The 21,287-nt window shown below is 39.3% G+C and overlaps 1 protein-coding gene across 1 annotated transcript in view; it reads left to right on the top strand.

Moving 5' to 3' along the window:
* slc9a8 (solute carrier family 9 member 8) overlaps positions 1 to 21,287 on the top strand; it is a 72,746-nt gene continuing 51,459 nt past the window's right edge. The window contains exons 1-3 of the mRNA XM_017698233.2: positions 1 to 423; positions 7,020 to 7,198; positions 16,424 to 16,504. Of these exons, the coding sequence (XP_017553722.1) occupies positions 230 to 423; positions 7,020 to 7,198; positions 16,424 to 16,504 (454 nt within the window). The 5' untranslated portion in view covers positions 1 to 229. The remainder of the gene's footprint in view (positions 424 to 7,019; positions 7,199 to 16,423; positions 16,505 to 21,287) is intronic.

Below are 21,287 nucleotides of genomic sequence, written 5' to 3'. Positions count from 1 at the left end.
TCTGAACATTATGTTCGCTAAAGCGCAGTCCTATTGTACCTTTTGTTTCTTCTTACTTTTAACAAAGCAACAGATTTAGGTATATCTTAAAAACTACAACTCCCAAACCAGGGAAGAAGGAATGATGTGGTGCTACAGCGGCGTAGATTAGCATGAACATGGATAGCACAGGAATGAGTTTCAGTCTGTTAAATTGTTCGTTTTGTCATATCTGCCGCTTTGTTTGAGAATGAAAGTCTTAGTCCACACCGTTTTTGTCTGTTTTGTGCTGATATTTGCCTGCGTGCGGACAGCCGATTCCAGTGAGGGTCAGTCAGTGCAGCATGGACAGCCGGAGCAAATCCCAAACCAAGAATCTCAGATAAATGACCCAAATCATCCTCCAGACTCGCTTGCAGGAGACGAGAACACTGAGCTTAACAGGTAGTTTCACTTATCAGGAGCTTTGCGTTATTGTTTGCCTGAATGCGCTCTTTACTGTCACACTTTACCTAATCCTATATGTGCACATCTCACTGGCCACTTTATTTATCCCTTGAAGGCGTAATCCACATTTTTCCCCAAATTTCCGCATACATAATTGGTTAAAATGAATACAAAATCTTTTAGAGTGGTTTGGTGTGAGACGCTCTGTTCTAGAGAAACTTAAGAGTCAGATAAGTTCACAGTGGTGGTGATAGGAACCAGACGACCACCTCTAAAAGCTCCATCACAGACAGTTGTTACACCACAGAGGTATGAATACACTGCCTCATGTCTGAAGTGGTAGTTTTGTGATAAGGTCTTGGCCTTAAACATCTAAATCCATGTACTTCAATCAATTTATAGTGGATGGGCGCACGCAGGGTGGTGTGAAGGAAAGTAGTCCCCAGTGGAAACTTATGTTTTCATTTTTTTCTTTTTTTACCGCCATTAACATTACAAAACTCCGAAGACAGTAGGTTCACTGGTGGTTTTGGATAGTAAATACACAAACACATCTTCTAAGCCGCTTCACCTTCTGGGTCACGAGCGGTGCTGGAGCCTATCCCGGGAGTCAGCAGGTGGAAGGCAGGATGCACCGTGGACAGGTCGCCAGTCCATCACAGGGCAGATGGACACATTCACTCACACACAGGGGCAATTTACCATGTCCAGTTGGCCTATCTGCATTTCTTTGGACTGTGGGAGGAAACCCACGCAAACACAGGGAGAATATGCAAACTCCACACTGAAAGGACCCTGGTCACCCGGTTGGGGAATCGAACCCAGGCCCTTTTTGCTGTGAGGCAACAGTGCTACCCACCACACCACACTGGATGGTAAATAAATGTAGAATTGTGACCCCTGGTTCCTATCACCACCACTGTAAAGAAACTGGGCAGAATAACTGGATTGGATATCGGAAGCAAAAACAAAGTATATGTAGTCTAAACTTTCACAAAAAAACTTTATAAACACTAAACCTTGGGCAAGGTGTGTCACAACTAGGGTAGTATGAAAAAGCTGAAAGGGAAACAAAAATACTGGATATGTTTGTTAGATTTGTGTTTTATGATTTCAAAGTGAAAACAATAAGATTTTAATTTGGGTTGCATGAATCTAGAAGCTTCTTTATGTTTATGAAGTCAGACACTTCCAATGGCCAATCCAAGCCGTGTTTACACATTGCGTCACGGGGCACCACAACGCTGGGAAATGTAGTTAAGAACTCAAGTAAAAATAAAGTATCAGTAAATAAATACTTTATAAACACTTTGAGCAAGGTGTGTCACTACTAGGGCTGGTGAGGAATATTCTAAATGATATAATTGAATTGTAATCAAACACATTAGGTTAGATAGAAAATATTCAATTATAAAAAGGAAAAAAAAGCAGCGTTAGCAAGCAAGCAAGCAAAATTTATTTATATAGCGCTTTTTACAACAGGTGTTGTCACAAAGCAGCTTTACAGAACAATCAGTATTACAGAGAGAAGAGAAAAGAAGAGAGAAACTCCGGGTCCGAGCCCCCATGAGCAAGCCAGCGGCGACGGTGGCAAGGAAAAACTCCCTAAAAGAGGAAGAAACCTTGAGAGGAACCAAGACTCAGAAGGGGAACCCATCCTCCTCTGGTCGACACCGGACAGCAAACATTATTAGTATGAAGTATTATAGAACAAAGTGGGAAAAGAAAGATCTGAGGGTGAGGACTGCACAGCGCTGTACAGCAAGAAGCTCAGTGGTGGTCAAACCGGTCCAGAAGGCTGGTGAGCAGCGGCACCAATCAAGGCAGTAGAGGCAACAGCATCAGGCGCACAGGATGGGCAGCTGATCAGCTCGGCAGAGAAAGGAGAAGAAAAAAAACAGAGTTAGTACTGTAAAGAGTGGCTGACCACAGATTACAGTAAAACAGAGCAGTGTAGACTCCAGCAGGTCTAGACCTGACAGGGAAGACTAATCACCAAATGCTTGAATGTACAAATAAGTTTTTAGCCTAGACTTAAAGATTGAGGCTGTGTCTGATTCCCGAACATTAGCAGGAAGATTATTCCAGAGCTGGGGGGCTTTGTATGAGAAGGCTCTCCCCCCTGATGTAACTTTATTAATTCTAGGTACCAGTAGTAAGCCAGCACCTTGTGATCTAAGTAGGCGTGATGGTTCATAGTGGGAGAGGAGCTCACTCAGGTACTGAGGGGCGAGTCCGTTTAGAGCTTTATATGTCAGTAATAGGATTTTATAATCAATGTGAAATTGAACTGGTAACCAGTGCAGGGCTGATAAAACTGGACTAATATGGTCAAACTTCCTAGTTCTTGTGAGGACTCTGGCTGCAGCGTTCTGGACTAGCTGAAGCTTGTTAAGGCTTTTGCTGGGACATCCAGACAGCAGGGCATTACAATAATCTAGCCTTGAAGTGATAAATGCATGAACTAGCTTTTCTGCATCCTGTAGAGATAATGAATTTCTTAATTTAGCGATATTGCGGAGATGCAGGAAAGCTGTTCTAGTGATATTAGTTATATGTGTGTCGAAGGAGAGATCAGCGTCTATCATGACACCAAGATTTTTAACAGATAAGCTTGATGAAACTGAGAGATTGTTAAGTTTTAGTGTTGAGTTAGACAGTCTGTTTCTGGCTAATTTTGAACCAAGAAGCAGGACCTCTGTTTTACTTTGCGTTACTGTGGTTGTCTGACGTACGACTTCTTGTGTGGGCCTGGGCCGCTGCAATGAAAGCACTGCATGATGGACAGAAGTCACACAGCATCGCTTTCATGATTTCAAGGTCCAGCTGGAATGAGCGAATAATTCGGTAACCATGTGGTAACTGTGGCAGAGAGTTAGGAAATGTGTTTGGAAATCTGAATTAAGTAACCTTTAGCGGTACTAAAGTTTAGTAGGTGGTGCAATTTTGGAACCTCTAGATAAATTTGTATGCAACCAGTGGAAGTCTCAAAAATATGCTCCCAGATGAATCCAATTCAGTTCGTCCGGATAAAGTATGGTGGTGGGAGTGCGCATTCACACAACACTGAAACAAGGGAAGGCAAATGTGTGAAAATGTAATTTATTCAATTTAATAATTCAATTAGCAGCAGATTTGCATGTTTCGCAACCTTTTTTTTTGCTTTCTAGAGTTTCATTGTTGTTTGGTACTGATTTCTGCTCGGTGAATGTGTCTCCTGAGGACATGGTTCATGAAGGGGAACATGAATTTGAGAGGCAGCTGAATTGGATGCAACCGTCTTCTTGGATTGGTTTGCCCTGTTATGGACAGAATATGCAAAAGTAGATGTTGGAACAGTTTGAACATATGGCTTTGTGATTATGGCCAATTTTAACAGCCCTAATCCCAAGATAAATGAGCAGCATGTGTCACGAGAACAGTAGCTTGAATGTGAAGGAGACCTGTCAGCAGCACAGTCATCATGTGTAGAGTTAGTAATGCAACTAATTTGATATCACGTTAAATAGCCTAGAGTTTCAGTTGTGAGTGCTTTAATATGCCGTATCTGCTGTACTGTGTTCAACTGTATGTTTAATGTTAAGCTATTAGTTACTCTCTACATTGCAACTTGTTTTTTGCTCTGTCACTGAGGTATAGGCCACATTGAGTGTGGAAAGGTTTGCACAAAGTTTGCATGGACTTTGCACATTTATGGTTTATGGACATTGACTAATGTGCCCCACCTCCAGATATGTGTGACTCACATGATCATCACTTCCTTCGCCTTAAACTGGTCACGTCAAGCTCTTCCCAATGTAAATGGTATTTTGGCAAGTTAAAAATACATATAAGTCATGCATCAGTCAGTGTTAATGCGCTGGACATTCAATAATTTCTCCTGTTTCCAGTGATGTGTGATGCAACCTGATGCATCTTCTTATTGGTCACTTCTTGGACCTTTGGCTGGAAAGTTAAGATCTTTTAGATGATCAAGGCAAAGAATACCTTTTAACTTTTTTTTATTATGATAAATCATGAAACATGACGTTCTTGTGGAACGTTTATTTAGACCGGATTCAGCTCACTCCCAACATCCACACCCCATGACCTGCGGAAGAAAATATGACAGGAATACATGTAAACTAAAGCCCTATTTGAGCTGGATTATTTTAGTAGAGGAGGTCAGGTAATGTGATTTGTGCATGATATGACTGGCTGACTCATATAAATAAATCATTTGTAATTTTCCCAAAAAGTCTTGATTGGACCATCATCATGTGGATGTTTACATTAGCATTATGTGGCACCCACCACACCTCCGAACAGTGTTAACATGCTGAGCGGCTAAATGATATAAAGACTACCATTGAGCTAGTAAAGTGGATTCATCCAACTTACCAAAGGCTCCCAAGACAGAACATGCACTGCCTTGCGAGAAGTGTTTCCATGTTTATTTGCCTTCTACTTGTAATTCAGCCATCAACAAGTGTTGTGGATTTCAGTCAATTTGAGGATGAAGGAACTAGGCCAAATCGATCTCCACTTTAGCTGCTAGCCTTGTCTTCAGGTCACAAAAAAGCTAATTAAAGGAGGTGATTTCTGTGAAGCTGGTGTTGGCTTCGTAATCGCTGTCAAAAAGGAAGCCAGTTTCATCCTTGTCTGTTTTCTGTTACCCAGTTATGTTACGACATTACTGAGATGTTTAATCAAGCAGGACTGCTATTACTGAGGAGCTCAGAGTTTGATAAATTATAGAACATAATCATTGCTGAAAATCTTAGATAGCAAACTTGTAAAAGCTGCAGATTCCTACTGGGTTAAAAGCACGAATAATGTCAGTAATCACTCAAATTGCAGCACGCCCTCATGTAATATTAATCCAGCTCAAATAGGGATGGAGTTTTAATCTTCAGTTGATTTATTGTTGCTTCTAAATATTGTAGATGTTAAACAGAGCTGTCATTGTTTGGAAGAATTACTTTAAAACGTGCAATTTTTAGGGCTCAGACATTTCACTGCTCATTTTTATGTATTAATGAACACTTTAATGTGTGGTTTTGAGGTCATTTTAGCCAGTTCTTCCAAACCGGTGCATCAATCTTGAGTAATTGTGATGCAGCTAATTCAAATTCACTGTTTCCTTCTCTTACAATTTGTGTTTTTTTGTGTTTCTTTCATTTATCTTGTGCAAAAATGTGCAGGCTTGGGAAACGCTGCCCTGCTGTATCTGCTTTTAATTTCTCTCATAGAAAATAAAAATAATCTTCATTTGCCTAGATTCCTGCAGCTGAGTGCATGTGGTGAGAGCTGGACCACAGCTAAACATACTTTTTTATTTTATCATCCGCTGTTCCTGCATCCAGTATGTTCTGTTGTGGTCAAAGTCAGGGTTTCTAACTGCTGGTCCTGTATTTCTCACGAACTGGTGGTTTTCCTGCTCTGACCCACCTGATTTACTTATTAGCTCATTCCCAAAACTCGTGTTGAGGTGAAAGGAGAATTCCACTGAATTTTGCTCCATTCTAAACTACTCTACTGAATTAGAGTTGTTCACAATGGTTGTGTTTACATGGAAAGATTTTTGCCAGTCCAATTGAATACATTCTGATTATAGATTAAGACTGGGGTGTTTTTTTGCTCACTCTACTCAACAGTCTGATGGAAATCTCAGTTTACGTGCACAGTACAATTAATCTGATCTAAAATTTCACATATACATAGATCACCACTTAGTGTAGATGTTACCATGACAACGGGCATCACGTGTGTCCAGTCAGAGTGAGATAAGCAGCAGTGAACAGTGCTTTTTTTGAATTACTTTAAAATGACGTCAGACACAGGAAAACGTACTTCACATGTACTGCTGGGAGGACGGGCTGGGAGGACGACATTTTGTTCTGAGACACACAAGCTGGAACGACCATCCCTTCTCTCCTGTAGACCAGTTTCTGCTCCCACCATGTTGAACATCATTAACTTTTGCTATGACATGAAATGTACTTAAACTTTCTGATTGGGAATGTAATTAGATACAGGCATTTACATGGTTATTATTCTTCTATTTTAACAGATCAGTCTCAGGATTACCCACCTCATTCAATAGGATAGAAATTGTGTTCCGAATGGCCTCAATCAGACTAGTCTAATCCGGTGTATAAATGGACGGATTCTATTCTGATTGAGCTATAAATGTCATTATTAATGGATTTTGTCGATATTAATGTCGATATTAATGGAATTGTCAGGCTGCATGTAAATGTGGCTAGTGGTGGTGATGGGACCCAGACATCTGAAGAGTTTAAATATATTTAAAGAGTTCCCTCATGGAAAGCCGTTACAAGAAGTGGGTTTAAATACTGCCTGATACTTGAGACATTGTTTTATGATATTGATGTAACATAAAATTTTTTTAACCATTATCGATATTACATTTAAAAACTCAGATGATGCCTGTAGTATCACTTTTTTTTTTTGGATTGTAAGCAGTAAGTTTTTCTACAAGGAACTATTTCATATCAAACCAGAGGAATTCTCTTTTAAACATTCACATTGGCAAACTGTACATTTTATGTTGTGACTGCATTAATTGATCTCTGTCATTTTGGCTGTAGGATAAATGGCACGTCAAATTCTACCAATGAGACGCTACATGCCACCACGCCTGTTGCCAAGGCCACGACCATGGCTCCACCCACACCCAAGCCCATACTGCCCGTGCAGACAGGAGTCAAGGCCCAAGAGGAGGAGCAGTCCAGTGGGATGAGCATCTTCTTCAGCCTGCTGGTCATTGGTAGGCTGTACTGATACTTAAAGTGCATTACCAGAGAGTGTGTTTATGTGCACTTAATAATCTGATCAATATGTTTACATGCGGTTGGGTAATCAGATGGGAAAACGCTGGGTCTACATGAGTCAGACAGTAATCAGATTTCTGATTTTGCTTTGCAACCAGACAATAAAGTCACAGAGGAAGACGTGGCATAAACGTAACGTAAAACTTAAACTTCATGCCGCAGCTTTTTTGTTTTTTTTTAACATCGCGACACTTTACCTGAAAGTATGAACATACATCATCTAGAAGATGAAGAATGTTCAGCATTACTCCAAAAGTGTTTTGTGGTGTCTTGCAACAACTCTGCTTGCTTATTTCTGATACTGTCATCTGTTTTCACACATGTGCAGGCTGAGAACTCTGAAAGAAGTAAAAGGAAGAGTTTACATGCACTAAGGAATATGATTACTGAGCTGAAATCTAGCTTCTTTATCAAATTTCTAGACCTTCCTCCAATCTTGGAAATCAGAGTATGCCATTTACATGATGATTCGAATAATCCGATATCTGCAGAAATCTGATTATGATCAGATTATTGAGTGCATGTAAATGCACAGACCTATAATCTTGAAGCTGAACCTTCCTAGCTTCCTATAATCCTGAAGCTGAAGCTTCCTAGCTTCCTATAATCCTGAAGCTGAAGCTTCCTAGCTTCCTATAATCCTGAAGCTGAAGCTTCCTAGCTTCCAATAATCCTGAAGCTGAAGCTTCCTAGCTTCTTATAATCCTGAATCTGAAGCTTCCTAGCTTCCTATAATCCTGAAGCTGAAGCTTCCTAGCTTCCTATAATCCTGAAGCTGAAGCTTCCTAGCTTCCAATAATCCTGAATCTGAAGCTTCCTAGCTTCCTACAATCCATAAGCTGAAGCTTTAATCCTAAAACTGAGAGTCACATTAACATTTCCACACCATGTTTGAAACCACTAATTATAAATGACAAAAATAGCATAGTTTGTAATTTGACTTAAATAATGCATGAAAACAGTTTTTTTCAGCTTCCTTTGGCTTAAGTACGTGCACATATCTCCCCTATGTGGAGGGCTTAAGCCTACTTGCACCTTAACCAGCAAGCCGAATAGTTTTTTTGCATTGAAGTTTAGGACTTTGCCTGTGAACAGATATAAGCTGTCCCATTCATTCATCTCTAAATTTGAATAGTTGAATAAATGTTAATCCTGTTATTTATAAATTGAATAAAAATCTATTGTGGAATGATTATCTATGAAAATAGGCTTTAGTGAAAAGTCACTTTAGTCACTAAACATGACTATATTTGGAATAAGCAAAAAATGTTATTTACATTTACATTTACGGCATTTGGCTGACGCTCTTAACCAGAGCGACTTACAATTTGATCATTTTTTACATAGGTAGGCCAGGGCGGTGTTAGGAGTCTTGCCCAAGGACTCTTATTGGTATAGTGTATATACATTTCAGAGGTCCTTAACTGCATCTGTCCTGCATATTGAAGTGTTTTACTGGGCTTATTAGTTAATTATTCCATTAACTCACTCGCTAAGTAGCTGATCAGGGAAAACACTAGAATGTGCAGAGCAGAAGTCCACTAGAACCAGTTGAGAACCATTGCCTCAAAGTCAAGTATTAGCACAGCTCACTGTGCCTTGAGCTGTTTCAGTCCTTATGAACCTGCAGCATGTAAGTTCATGTTTTCTCTGATCGTAACACACTTGATTCAACTTGTCAGGTATGTTAGAACAGAGAAAAAAAACCCACAAAAATGCTACTAGGGCTAATGGCAACCAATGGCTTAAAGGAATGCCTGGAAAATGTTAGGACTTACCGGATAATGGAGAGGACATGCTGACAGGTCCGAACTTCTATTACATTCTTCTGTAACTCAAGAGTAACTCAGCCAGTTTGTGTTGCTTTTACATGGAATTACTGAGTAAGGAGGTGAGGATGAAGCAATACTGAGAACAATGAATGTGAGGTACTGGAGAACAATTAGCATTATTTCAAAAGGCAAATGGTGAGGTGTAGAGCAGTGTAGGGCAATATGGCCAAAAATGTCACCATAAAAAAAAAATCATATTGTTTGATAATGATACATATCGCAGTAAATGTCAAGTCATTACTTCTTTTAAGTTTGAAGGCTGATTTTTGCTCCTGGGTGATGGGTAAACTATCCTTTATGGTCAGAACATGACAAACACTCACCAAACAGTGGAACATTTCACAAGTCTGTCATGGGGCAGTGGGAGAAAGTTTCTGATGAGCTGTTTTTATCAGCTGGAAAAGCACGGCCGCACTTTTAGTAATAGTCATAATTTAAGAAAGAAAAGATTATTTTTAGCTGTCTGGTGACGAGTGCTAGGCTATGCCGTTACAAATGCTAAACAAGTGACCAACAACAGTGTTAAACTGTTTAGTTTCTCAACAATGTGAACTTAGTATGAACAGCAAACATTAGCTGGCTCGCCATGTCAGTGATGGATCACACCGACTTACTGCCGTCGCTCCTACCACATCCCTGTCAGAGCACATCACAGTTGTCAGACACCATCTAGCAGACCGCTGGATTTCTCTATTCTATCGGATTAGTTTAAGGGGTGAACCACAGTATATCAAAAACCAGACAGAGTCCTCCTTTTAGGTATGTTTAAACTAAAGGGGTGCTTTTGTCTCTCGTTTGGTCTACAGTATCATCAGTTCGCCGCACTGTGCAAGAGATGGAGTGATGCTTCAAGTTAGCCAGCTGCTAAAAACAGCTAGCCTGGAAAGACGGTGCTCTCCCGCTTTCCAATGCCTCACAGCTTCCTCAGTTTACTTTTGTTTCAATCAGGGCTGTAACTTGCGTGAACCCACTTCTTTCTTTTACTTTTGTTGCCTGGGGACGCACTGATACTAAAATATAACTTTGTGCGCTGTAAATGCGCTTTAATTGAGAGGAGCTGACGTGATTTAATGCTGCTAAAGCTTGTTAGGATGCAAGGAAAGAGGTGAGTCAGTACAGAACAGATCGCCGGTCATTCCACTCAAACAGGGAATGTATAACTCCATGTTTTAGACATTGCTAAAGACTCATTTTACTTGTCCCCCCTCCCTCTCTAATCATGTCCAAAAACTTGGAAGGGCACCCTTTCCTGGCGACAGTAGCGTCGCTTTCCTTGCAGTAGAAGGAATGAATGTGGAAGTGTGAGAATGGTGTATTATATTGAACCTTTCTTACTGCTGTATCAAGGAAAAGTTATATAACAATATCACAATAATAATTGTTATCGTTTTATTGCCCAGCCCTAGTGAGGTGTTGCTTTAAATTCAAGGTTTCTCTTAATTACCTTGACTGATTCAAGTTTACTCATTTTGATTGCCAATAACAATCTCTAAAGTCACTGTGGTGCTTCTGAGTGAGGTGGAAAGATGCCTGAATGGCCTGTTATGAATGGGAAAATATTACTTTGGAAGTATTAAGGGGTTTTAATAGAAGATAGAAATGGAGTCACTCTTATCCACTATGTGTATGTAGCTGTCGTGGTGAACTGTGACTGTTACATCTAAGCCTTATGTATGGGCTATAACACTGGTGCGCATTGGAAGCTTGTAAAATTCCTTATGTTTTGTCTGAAGCTGATATCAGACGTTAACATATATTTAATGTTGTATGTATCAGTTTACAGTGATTCTTTTGGTAAACAGTCATAACATAGAGCTGCCACCACTGTTTTCCATTCCTACCAACAAACTGAAACTTGGTTGCACTATGTCTTGTATTCACAGTCAGTGACATATGTAGAACTTCTAGAAGGCCTTGTTGTGATGTTTTTTCTAACCAGTGGGAAAGCTTGCTTGCCTTTATCGGTCAAAATACCAGAGAATGAACAACTCTGATTGGACAGTTTTCCATCGAGCATTTATAAAATTGAACCCGTTGATTTCTAACCGAAACTTAAGAATGAAATAAGAGTATTATTACAATACTTGCAGAGTTTAGTTGCAACAGGCATGTTGATTCTGTTACATTAAAATGTTTACAGACTAGGCATTTTCTGTTGTTACAGCACAGTTTTTATAATTCATCTAACCACCAGGAACCAGGACAGAGAATACTGTACACAGAAAATGGGGGGTGGGGGTTACTGTACCAAAGCTTTTAAAGGCCCCATTTTTACATGTTTTAAGTGCATACAACAGTATGTGTTAATGTTATTTATCACCTTTTTTGAGAACACCAGCCATAGATAAAGATCAGAGGAATTTTCTTTCCAGGTTAGAGTTAATTTGGCTGCTCTACGCTAACAGTCTTTTCAGCTGATTTTTTTAATGCGTTTACTGAGTCACTTTGTACCAAAGCACTTTTTTCGGTTCTGTTCACATACAGTAAATGAAAGGCAGTCCAAGCGGAAAAACAAGCATTTTAGTGCATAGAGAGAAATAACGAAGGCGGTTTCTTAAACTCTTTTTTTTTCCATCATTTAGTTCCCAGAAACCATTAGGCCTTCTCTGAAACTCTTTTTCTCTATCTCTCTCTTTCTCTCTCCCTCTCTCTCTATGTGCGTATATATATCTTAGTTTCTCTCTCACCAAAATGGTGATTATCAACTTTTATTTTTCCATCATTTAGTTCCCAGAAACCATTAGGCCTTCTCTGAAAACTGTAAAGCTTCTGGTCTCTGTATTATAGGACTGTCTACGCTGTTATCAGACAACACATTTGAGATGGCACAGGCAGCTTGTTCCCAGGGATTCGGAGGTTGATGCATCTGATGCTTTGGCATGTGAACACTGGATAAAATAATTATTTAAAAATCCTTTAACTTTTGCCAAAGTCTTTATGGATACGTCTGTCCACTTGGCGGGAATCTCTGCAGCGTCTCCAGGCAGTTATTTCTGATCATACAAGACAAGACTCCTATGTGCTTGAACGGGGAGCCATCTATAAACCCAAAGCTGATAGCCAGGCTGATGTTTCCGTGGTAAAATCTGACAAAAAAATTATATATAATTTTGTTGATCTGGCTATCACACCTGTGTCTCCATAGTGAGGGGGACTTTTTCCCCCACATTCCCCTTTAAAGGGAAAGTGCTGGAATTTTGCATATTATTGTTTTGCATATATATTAAAATCATTGAGACATAAACAGAGTCATTCAGAGTGGTTTGATGTGAAATGGTTCATTGTAGAGGAACTCACAGGATTCTTTACAGTGGTGGTGATAGGAACCAGGGGTCACAATGACACAAATATAGCCATTCTATCCAAAACCACCAGTGAACCTACATGAGTTTTTGAGAACTACAGGGTGAGTCAAAAGTCACAGGACAGGTTTTATTTTATTTTTTTTACTTTTATCTCTGGGGTCATCTCAAACAAATGTGTATGCTGAGAAAATCCACAACAAACACCATCTTCAGCACCACATTGTGGAGGCTTGTGACAGCGTAAATAAAATAAAATAAAAACAATGTCCTGTGACTTTTGACTCACCCTGTATTTTGCCTTGCAGCACCCTGCACATACCCCTACACCATGAGCAGATTTAGGCCAAAAGCGTGCTGAGGCTGTTTTAAAGCAATGTCTCAAACATCAGAAAGCATATCTGTAGCATGTGTAGTATTTTTCAATGAGGAGCTTTTATTCTTTAAACGTTTGGTTCCTTTCACCACCACTGTGAACAGTTGTGACTCTGTAGATTTGTTGAGAACTAATACATTCCAATTCTAATATTTTATAGCGTGTATCTCCGGCTGAGGTCTGTAGGGTTAACGACATTTCATTGAGCTGGAATATAACAGTGAGTTTGCCAGTCGCTGCATATGTATTGAAATATGCATTACTCATTTAATCTCTGAGCTATTTTCTTACTGGTAAACATGATTAGAGCTGATAGAATTTATGGGAAGCTTGGCCACTTCCTGTTTCGCCCCTTATATCCAAAACAGGGCTGCAGAAGGTGCCCTCGAGATGATGAGTCCTCGATGATGTTAAAATAGTTTCTAATCTCTCGCCCAGAACTTTTGTTTTATTTAGAAAGTGGAAGGATGTATTTCACAAAAAAAAAACACAAAGAAAACTTACCTGTATGTTTCCTTTTTTCTAAAGCAAATGGGTTTTTGGCTGCAGGACACTGGCATTACTGCTACTGAGTGCTGATTGGTTGGTGAGTGGAGCAGCTCATTGGCTGTTTCCTCTCACAGACATCTTGAACGTGCTTGAGGTGCCATTTTAAGCTCCTTTCATTTGAGTTCTTAAAAATATAACAGCAGTGTTAAAATGTTTTACGCTGTTATGTGTTCAGGAAATGATTGTATTCTTTTAATTAAAAATGTTTAAACATTTATAAACTATGATTTTACTCAGATGCTCCAAATGAACCCATTCATTTTGGATTTTGTCTTGGAGCGCCCTTTAGTGTTTGAGAAACTGGGAAGACATTACAGAGTGGTAGTTCTCCTCTCTACAAGCTCTCTGACATAATCTAGATTATTCTAACTGTTTCACTGCTGGCAATGTAAGAACTGCAGTTTGCAGATCTACATGTGTTTCACTTCAGGCCACTCTGCGTCACTTTGTTTACATCGTAACAGTTCAGTTATGCAGAAATGTTTAAAAATGGGTGGATTTCCCGTTGAAGGTGGTTGCCTGATTATTTAAAGGGCCCATATTCTGCATTTTTCCTGTGTTGTTTTTTCCCTTCGCTGAGGACCACTTAAAACATGTATGTTGTTTTCTGTATCAAAAATGACTACATGACCAATTTCAAAATCAAATTCTATAAATCCCTTAGAATTAAACACTGTTTTTGTTACCGTGCCTTTGAGACTAATTCATGTAAATTGTCTCTCTTCTGATTGGCTTCTCTGTATTTGTTCCTCATTCAAAAAGTCCTCAGAGCTGAAACACTCTTGAGCACTTTATAATAAATAGGTGGGGCTAAACTGATGTAGGTTGAAATAGGTGGGTATATGCAAACGAGTCATGACATCACAAACACAGAGTCAAAACAGGCTGTTAGTTCCTCTATATGAACTTTATATGAAACTTTTGTGTTGAAAAGTTTTAAAACTTAAACAATGAATATGTAATACTTCCAACTCCTTTATATGATAATCAGCTATCTCCTTCATATAATAAAGGGGTTGTACCATTTTACGTTTAATCTTATTTCACCGGTTAGTTAAGAAAAACGTGTGAAAGAGCAACACTTCACTGTGGCTCATAGTCATAGCTTTCAGCGTGCCTTTTGTTTGAGTAGGCCTACATGGAGCTACAGATGTCAGATAGCTGATTATCTTGTAGATATTCACACTGTTGCATCATGAGTGATGGTCTCAGCATTCGCAGTCACGCCCTGTTGTGCACTTTTTGCTCCCTCGGAACATATTCATTTGTATCGGACTGTCGTCTCGGAGGGCCACTGCAGAGTTCAGTGTGTTTTCTGCTTTAACGCAGCCAATTCAGCTCAGCAGCTGCTCACTGGGCTCTTTGTGTGTGCTCACTGTGAGCTCAGCTGGGTGTGTTTGAGTCTGCAGTGCTGTGGAAAGACCTGAGCTTGGCATTCCTGTTCTGTAAAACAGCGCTGAAGCCTTTCCCAGTCAATTTCTTTCTTTTTTTTTTTTAATCTGGGTCCAGAATTGTGCGGTTGATCCACTGGAAAACATCATTCAGATGAGATTTAGCTCCTCTGACTGTTCAGCGTGGCTTTAGGCTTAGTAAGAGCTCAGTTCTTAGTCTCAAATGCTGTTTATTTTGTATGTATGTCAAAGGTCACAGCGTTAGGTTATCATCGTTTTCATGTCAAAACATCCTAATCCCATTTTACATTGTGTCATCATCATATTATTTTAGGGAGTTGATGCCGTGTGTCACATTATTTAACCCTAAAGAATGATTTGTTTAAAATTTGAAAGCATAGCCTTTTGTTACAGCTATGATTGGACAAAATGTATTTCTTACTTTCAATAATTCAGTAGCGTTATTTTCATAATGTTAATGTAGAACTTCCAGTCAGTGAGTGAGTGCATTATTTATATGAATGCTAGCTTTTGAACTGTACGCTGATAACGGGCAGAATGGTCGCTAGCCCGGAGGACACAGTGTCCATAATTTCCAAAAAGAAATTTAAATGTTGATTCATCGGACCACATGACACTTCTCTACTTCTCCCCCAGTCCAGTTGAAATGAGCTCAAACCCAGAGAAGGTGGTGGCGTTTCTGGGTCCTTTATAGTAAAAGGAAAAAACACACTTCACTTTTAATGTCAGTGGAACCAGAAGTCATTTTGGGCCATTTCTTTTGGTGAAATTTTTAAATGAAATTTACACACAATGTAAAGGGCAACAGACAAAGTATAAGGCACCCTGATGACGACATCCTGTATAAACAAAAATAATCGTGGCCACACCTTATTAATGCATGGGAACGAGATTCTAATGCATGGCCATGGCGTAGTAAGGCATGGGAATGAGATGATTAAGTCGTGGCCATGACAGTAAGGCATGTGAACGACAACACGCTTTACTAAGTCGTGGCCATGCATTATATTTGTCACCAGCGGGGCTCCGTACAAAGTACGTCAAAAATAGAACAGTCAGTGGTGAAGCTCCTCTGTGGTTGTACCCTGTTGCTGTCGTTCTTGCAGCTCATGGACTCCTGTTGCAGTGGAGTGCTACTTTACTGTTGCATTTGTTAGCTTGCTGTTTGTTGATTTATGCCTAGCTCTACCACAAGCACTTTCCAGCATAGTCTGCTAAGGTGTTGCTTTGAAAGCAATGTAAAAGCTATATTTGAGGGTTACAATCATAGATTCTATCAAGAGAACATTGTGTGCTGCAGCTGGGCTTTTGTCCTCATTACATGTGGTTTGAAGTGTCAATGTGTAATGCTAATGCATTATCATTGTGGTATTTTGCCACGTATAGTAAAGACATTATTTTTTGTTGCTCTAGGCAACATATTAGCCTGCTTTCCGCTGTAATGTTGGTGACAAGTATGACTGCGTGGCCTGTCAGATGTTCATGCCTAAAAACCTACACTTTTCACACATAAAAGTTAATCTATATTTACTCTTAATTTGGATCTTCTAGCAAAGACTGAGTTGTGTGCTAAAGTTTGTCATTACACTCAATGGATTTCAGCCAGCAATCTGTAGAGCTTGTCTAGACCAGCCATAAAAGTGTTTTAATGTGTATAACTTTATATCTCTTTTTTTCATTGTGCTCACAGGTATCTGCATCATATTGGTGCATCTGCTGATCAAGTTCAAGCTGCATTTCCTGCCTGAGAGTGTGGCTGTGGTGTCTCTGGGTGAGTTTTAAGTGACGCTCTGAAACAGCTTCTATTCTTCTGTGTTTGAAGCTTGGAGATGCATTTGGTGATACATGGCAGTCATTGTGAAAGTTGCGTCTGTGCTGTAGTAATATGGCTCAACGCAGACACGCACCTGCATAATTACCTGCTAAGACTAGTCAGTCCTGTTTGTGCACACACACACACACACACACACACACACACACACACACACACACACATATGCATTACTGGAGTTGCACAAGATGGGAAAAACTAAATTTCCATAGTACACTGGAGTTATGTTTTAGTAAATTTTCTGATACAGTGAAAGAGTTCATCAAGATCAAATCAAATCAAATGTATTTGTATAGCGCTTTTTACAACGGATGTTGTCACAAAGCAGCTTTACAGAATTTCGGAAAAGACAAAGTTTCAACAGGACTGTAAGAATATACAAACCCCCCCCCCCAGGGGCAACAGTGGCAAGGAAAAACTCCCTCAGAACTGAGGAAGAAACCTTGGGAGGAACCAGGCTCACCAGGGGGGACCCATCCTCCTCTGGTCAAACTACCTACAAGTGATTATACTACTAATATTAATAGCAGTAATATTGGTATTAGGAATAACTAGGAGTCTATGGGAACATCAGTGTAGGGTGGGCAGCTAGTCCAAGTCAGGTGGTGGCAGCTGGGGCATGGGCAGCTGGTCTGAAGTGGGTAGCAGGAGGGCTCGGCAGTCGGTCATCCTTCAGTGTCCAGCCTGAAGCCTAAAGAGTTCCTTTATTAATTAATGTTAATAAATTAATGCTCTCATGTTACCTGCAAGTACATTGTAGGTGTAATGATACACACGTTTTCAGGATTTCAGGTCTCAAAATTCAGTTAGATAAGAGAACCCCAGAATAATCCCCAGTCTGCGTTTTCACTGTACATAAAAGCACCAACAAGTCTGATAAGTTCAGCTCTGTTTGTGTCGAGTGATCTGAGATCTGGGAGTGACCAAATTGTCCAAAATGTCATGTGACCAGGGGCGCTAAAACTTTTGCATTTGACTCTCTTTACTCTGTAATGACCCAACATTTTAAATGATTAAATGAAAAATCAGCTGCCTGCTGGTTCCGATTCGGCCTTAAAACACTTGATCAGAGTGTTGTAACTTTTGCATATTTAAACTGTGGTATGTTTATGTTAGGATTGTAGGCTGGATTATTTTATTTCATTTTTCTAAAAGCTGTTTAACAATTTATATCTAACTGCAGATTTTCTCTCCAATATATCGCTGCTGTCGGAAGAAAACCCTGTATCTCCATGTTTGTCATTTTTCAATATTTGACATTGTTCTTAACATTGTGTGTAAATTTCATGATGAATGGACCAAAAGAAACTATCCGAAATAACTTGGGTGAAAAAAAGTCTGCTTCCATTGACTTACATTATAAGTCAAGTAGTTTTTTTCCTTTTCCTGTAAAGTTATCATTTTGGGGGTGTTAGGTCGCCAATAATTGGTTCAGCTCTGTGTTACTGGGTTAAATTTCCTCTCCAAAAAAGAGACAATGTTGTTCATAACATGAGCATTTAGAAATTAATAGCAGTGTTTGCAGTTTATAATTGCAACCCTTTAAATAATAAAACATAATAAACAATGTGACAAGTGCTTGGAAAACTTCTAATGACAGAGTAGACACACACAAACACGCGCACACACACACACACACACACACACACACACACACACACACACACACACACACGCACACTAGTGCCCTCTGGTCTGTGCTTTTTTTCCCTGCTGTGGCAGGCACAGGATATATGTGTGTGTATGTACACACATGGCCTTTTTATTCTAAAGCCTGCTGACTCAAACTTCCTTTTCCTATTCTAATCGCTACTGCCGCTGTCCTTTTACATCCTCCACTGAGCAGCTGACCACTTCTTCTCTCTTGCCCGCTCTCAGTCAGTGGGTTGAGTTTGTCGACGTGATTATATTTGGTTAGTGTTGCAAAAGCTTCACTGATAGTGGTGTAAAGGCTCTTTTATACTCACTTTTTTACATAAAGAAACACTTTCTATGAATGCTACGTTTGTAAGCATCTATAAACACATTCATAACATGTTATAATGCATTCATAAGGCATCATAAACATGGTTATAAATATTTGTTACCCAGTGTCGGAAAGTCAGTGTACACCACTGTTAGCTTGGCACTGACTTAACACTGCATATCCAGTAGAATGCTAGCAGAACTTAGTATTACTGTACTGTAGTGTTTGAGAGAGAAGGCTTCTAGCGCTTGATGTTAGAACCAGTGAGAGAACAAATCACACTCAGTGTGATGTCAGAGGGGGTTCAGGGGAGGGGCTGATGGGTATGTGGTTTGCTGTGATGTATTATTTAAAGTGAGAGTGCTGGGTAAGAGAAGCGTATTGTAGCAGTCTGGACAGCCTGTTTGGAGCATCTGAATATTCAGGACTGTAGCCACGATGATGCAGCTCTCTCAGCACCAGCCCATACTCTGCAAATTTCAGAGCGTAAATAAACGTTATATTTGTCTTTACTTTATGCTCTCCAAGCTGGAACTAACTTCTTTGACACTGACAGTATGACATGTTATGAACACTACTTATAGTGCATTATGTTAACAGTTCATAATGCATAAAAAAACATGGCTATAAATTGTAATTCAGCATAATTTCATTTTTATACATATTTATAACCATGTTTATAATGCCTTATGAATGTATTATAACATGTAGTAAATGTCTTTGTAGATGCTTACAAACGTGACATTCATAGAAGGTGTGACCAAAGTTTCTGACAGCAACAAACATGGTGATGATGAAGGAGGTCATAATAATGTACCAACTATAAAAGAGACAAAAGGACGGCGGTCCAGAGAAGCCATGCGGGATAGTTAAAATTGGCTGGATTGTTCTTGTAAGATAATGAGTTAAATATCTTGTTATCTCAAGATAACAAAGTTGTTATCTTGAAATATTTACTTATCTTGTTATCTGGAGAAAGCAAATTGTTATTGTGAGATACCAAGTTATCATGTAATATCAAGATAAAGTTATCTTGAGATAAAAGGTTAATTATCTTGAGATTTCAAGATAAGAGTTGTAAAAGATAGTTATTATCGAGATAACGAGTCACTTATTTTGTGATCTCAAGATAACAAAGGTGTTATTTTTGAGATAATGAGTTGTTGTTATTGTTATCTTGAAATAAAGAATTACTTATCTCATCTCGAGAACAAAAGTTATCCTGTAATATCAAGATAAAGTTCATTATTTTGAGATCTCAAGATAACAGTTGTTAGAGATAGTTATTGTCTTGAGATAACGAGTTACTTATGGTGTTATTTAACTCATCTCAAAATATGGTGTTATCTCAAGATAAGAAAATTAACTTGAGATAACAAGTTACTTATTTTTTGATGACAACGTAGCAAAATTGTTATCTTGAGATAACGAGTTAATTATCTTGTGATCTCAAGAAAGTAATCCAGAAAAATGATTGCAACAGCTCATGGCCTTTCCAGACTTTTGTAGGAAAGAGGCAGCAGTGTAGACTGTGAGGTCTGTCAGGCCATTCAATACTTTGTGACTTGTGGACGGAGAATTCTTTTCACTTATATTACCAATGAGAGAATCTGGCTTTGTGTCTTGTATGAGCTGTTGGAAACACAGCACCCCCGTGTATCCGTGTATAACTGAATTTTGAGACCTGAAATCCTGAAAACGTGTGTATCATTACACCTACAATGTACATGCAGGTAACATGAGAGCATTAATATATTAACATTAATTAATAAAGGAACTCTTTAGGCTTCAGGCTGGACACTGAAGGACGACCGACTGCCGAGCCCTCCTGCTACCCACTTCAGACCAAGCTTTTAGAGAACGTGCACAGATATGGATGAAAGGAAGAGTGTGCACAGAAGGCTCCATCTGTGTCCATGTCTGTAGCTGCATTTAACGTTAAATATTAAACCAGACTTAACGCTGCACATGTCCTGCATTCCTCTTGGCTGTATTGTGGCTGTTTAAATGTTAGTTAAACAGTAATTAAGTCATTCATTTTTGATGATCTGTTTATCCCTTAAAATTACAATTAAACTGGACTTAACATTAGCAGCTTACAAAAGCTGTGCTTTTAAGACTGATATGTAAATGAGCTCTGTGTGTTTGAGTCAAACGGCAGTTCAGGCTGAGACAGTAACTGTGGATGGTGTTGAACTGCTTTAGCCTGAATATGTAAATGCACATCACAAAAAGAGTGAAATCAAAATAGGCTCTTCTTGCATTATTTAGATTGATTTGGACTGCTAAGAAAAAAGTATATACAAATATAAAAAACTTTTATAAAGCAAAACATTGTAAATGAGCTCCTTCTTGTGTGAAATAGGGACCTGATGAAACAACAGAACTGTAAATTGCCTCAATCTGAAACCCTATACTGCATCTCTCTATTGTCAGCCACTTGAAACTGAAGTATCAACACAAACATGTCTCAAAAAGAGCAAGTACATTGAGTCACTCACACTGAGTGTTAGGTAGTTTCAGGTTTTTGAAACTTGCACATGGTTTCAATTACAAGAAGTTTGTTATGAAAAAGAAATGAGAGCATAAACAAGTTTTAGAAACACTGTGTCATGTAAATTGTTTACACACATCCAGAGCCTCGCTGTTTCTCTCTCTCTCTCTCTCTCTCTCTCTCACTCTCTCTCTCTCTCTCTCTCACACACACTCGCTCACTTGCTCTCCTGCTCTCCTGCTCTCCCTCCTGTCCGTCTGCTC

The sequence above is a fragment of the Pygocentrus nattereri genome, chromosome 9 (genome assembly GCF_015220715.1).
Source record: "Pygocentrus nattereri isolate fPygNat1 chromosome 9, fPygNat1.pri, whole genome shotgun sequence".
Classification (NCBI taxonomy): Eukaryota; Metazoa; Chordata; class Actinopteri; order Characiformes; family Serrasalmidae; genus Pygocentrus; species Pygocentrus nattereri.
This window is presented reverse-complemented; position numbering and strand designations above follow the sequence as displayed.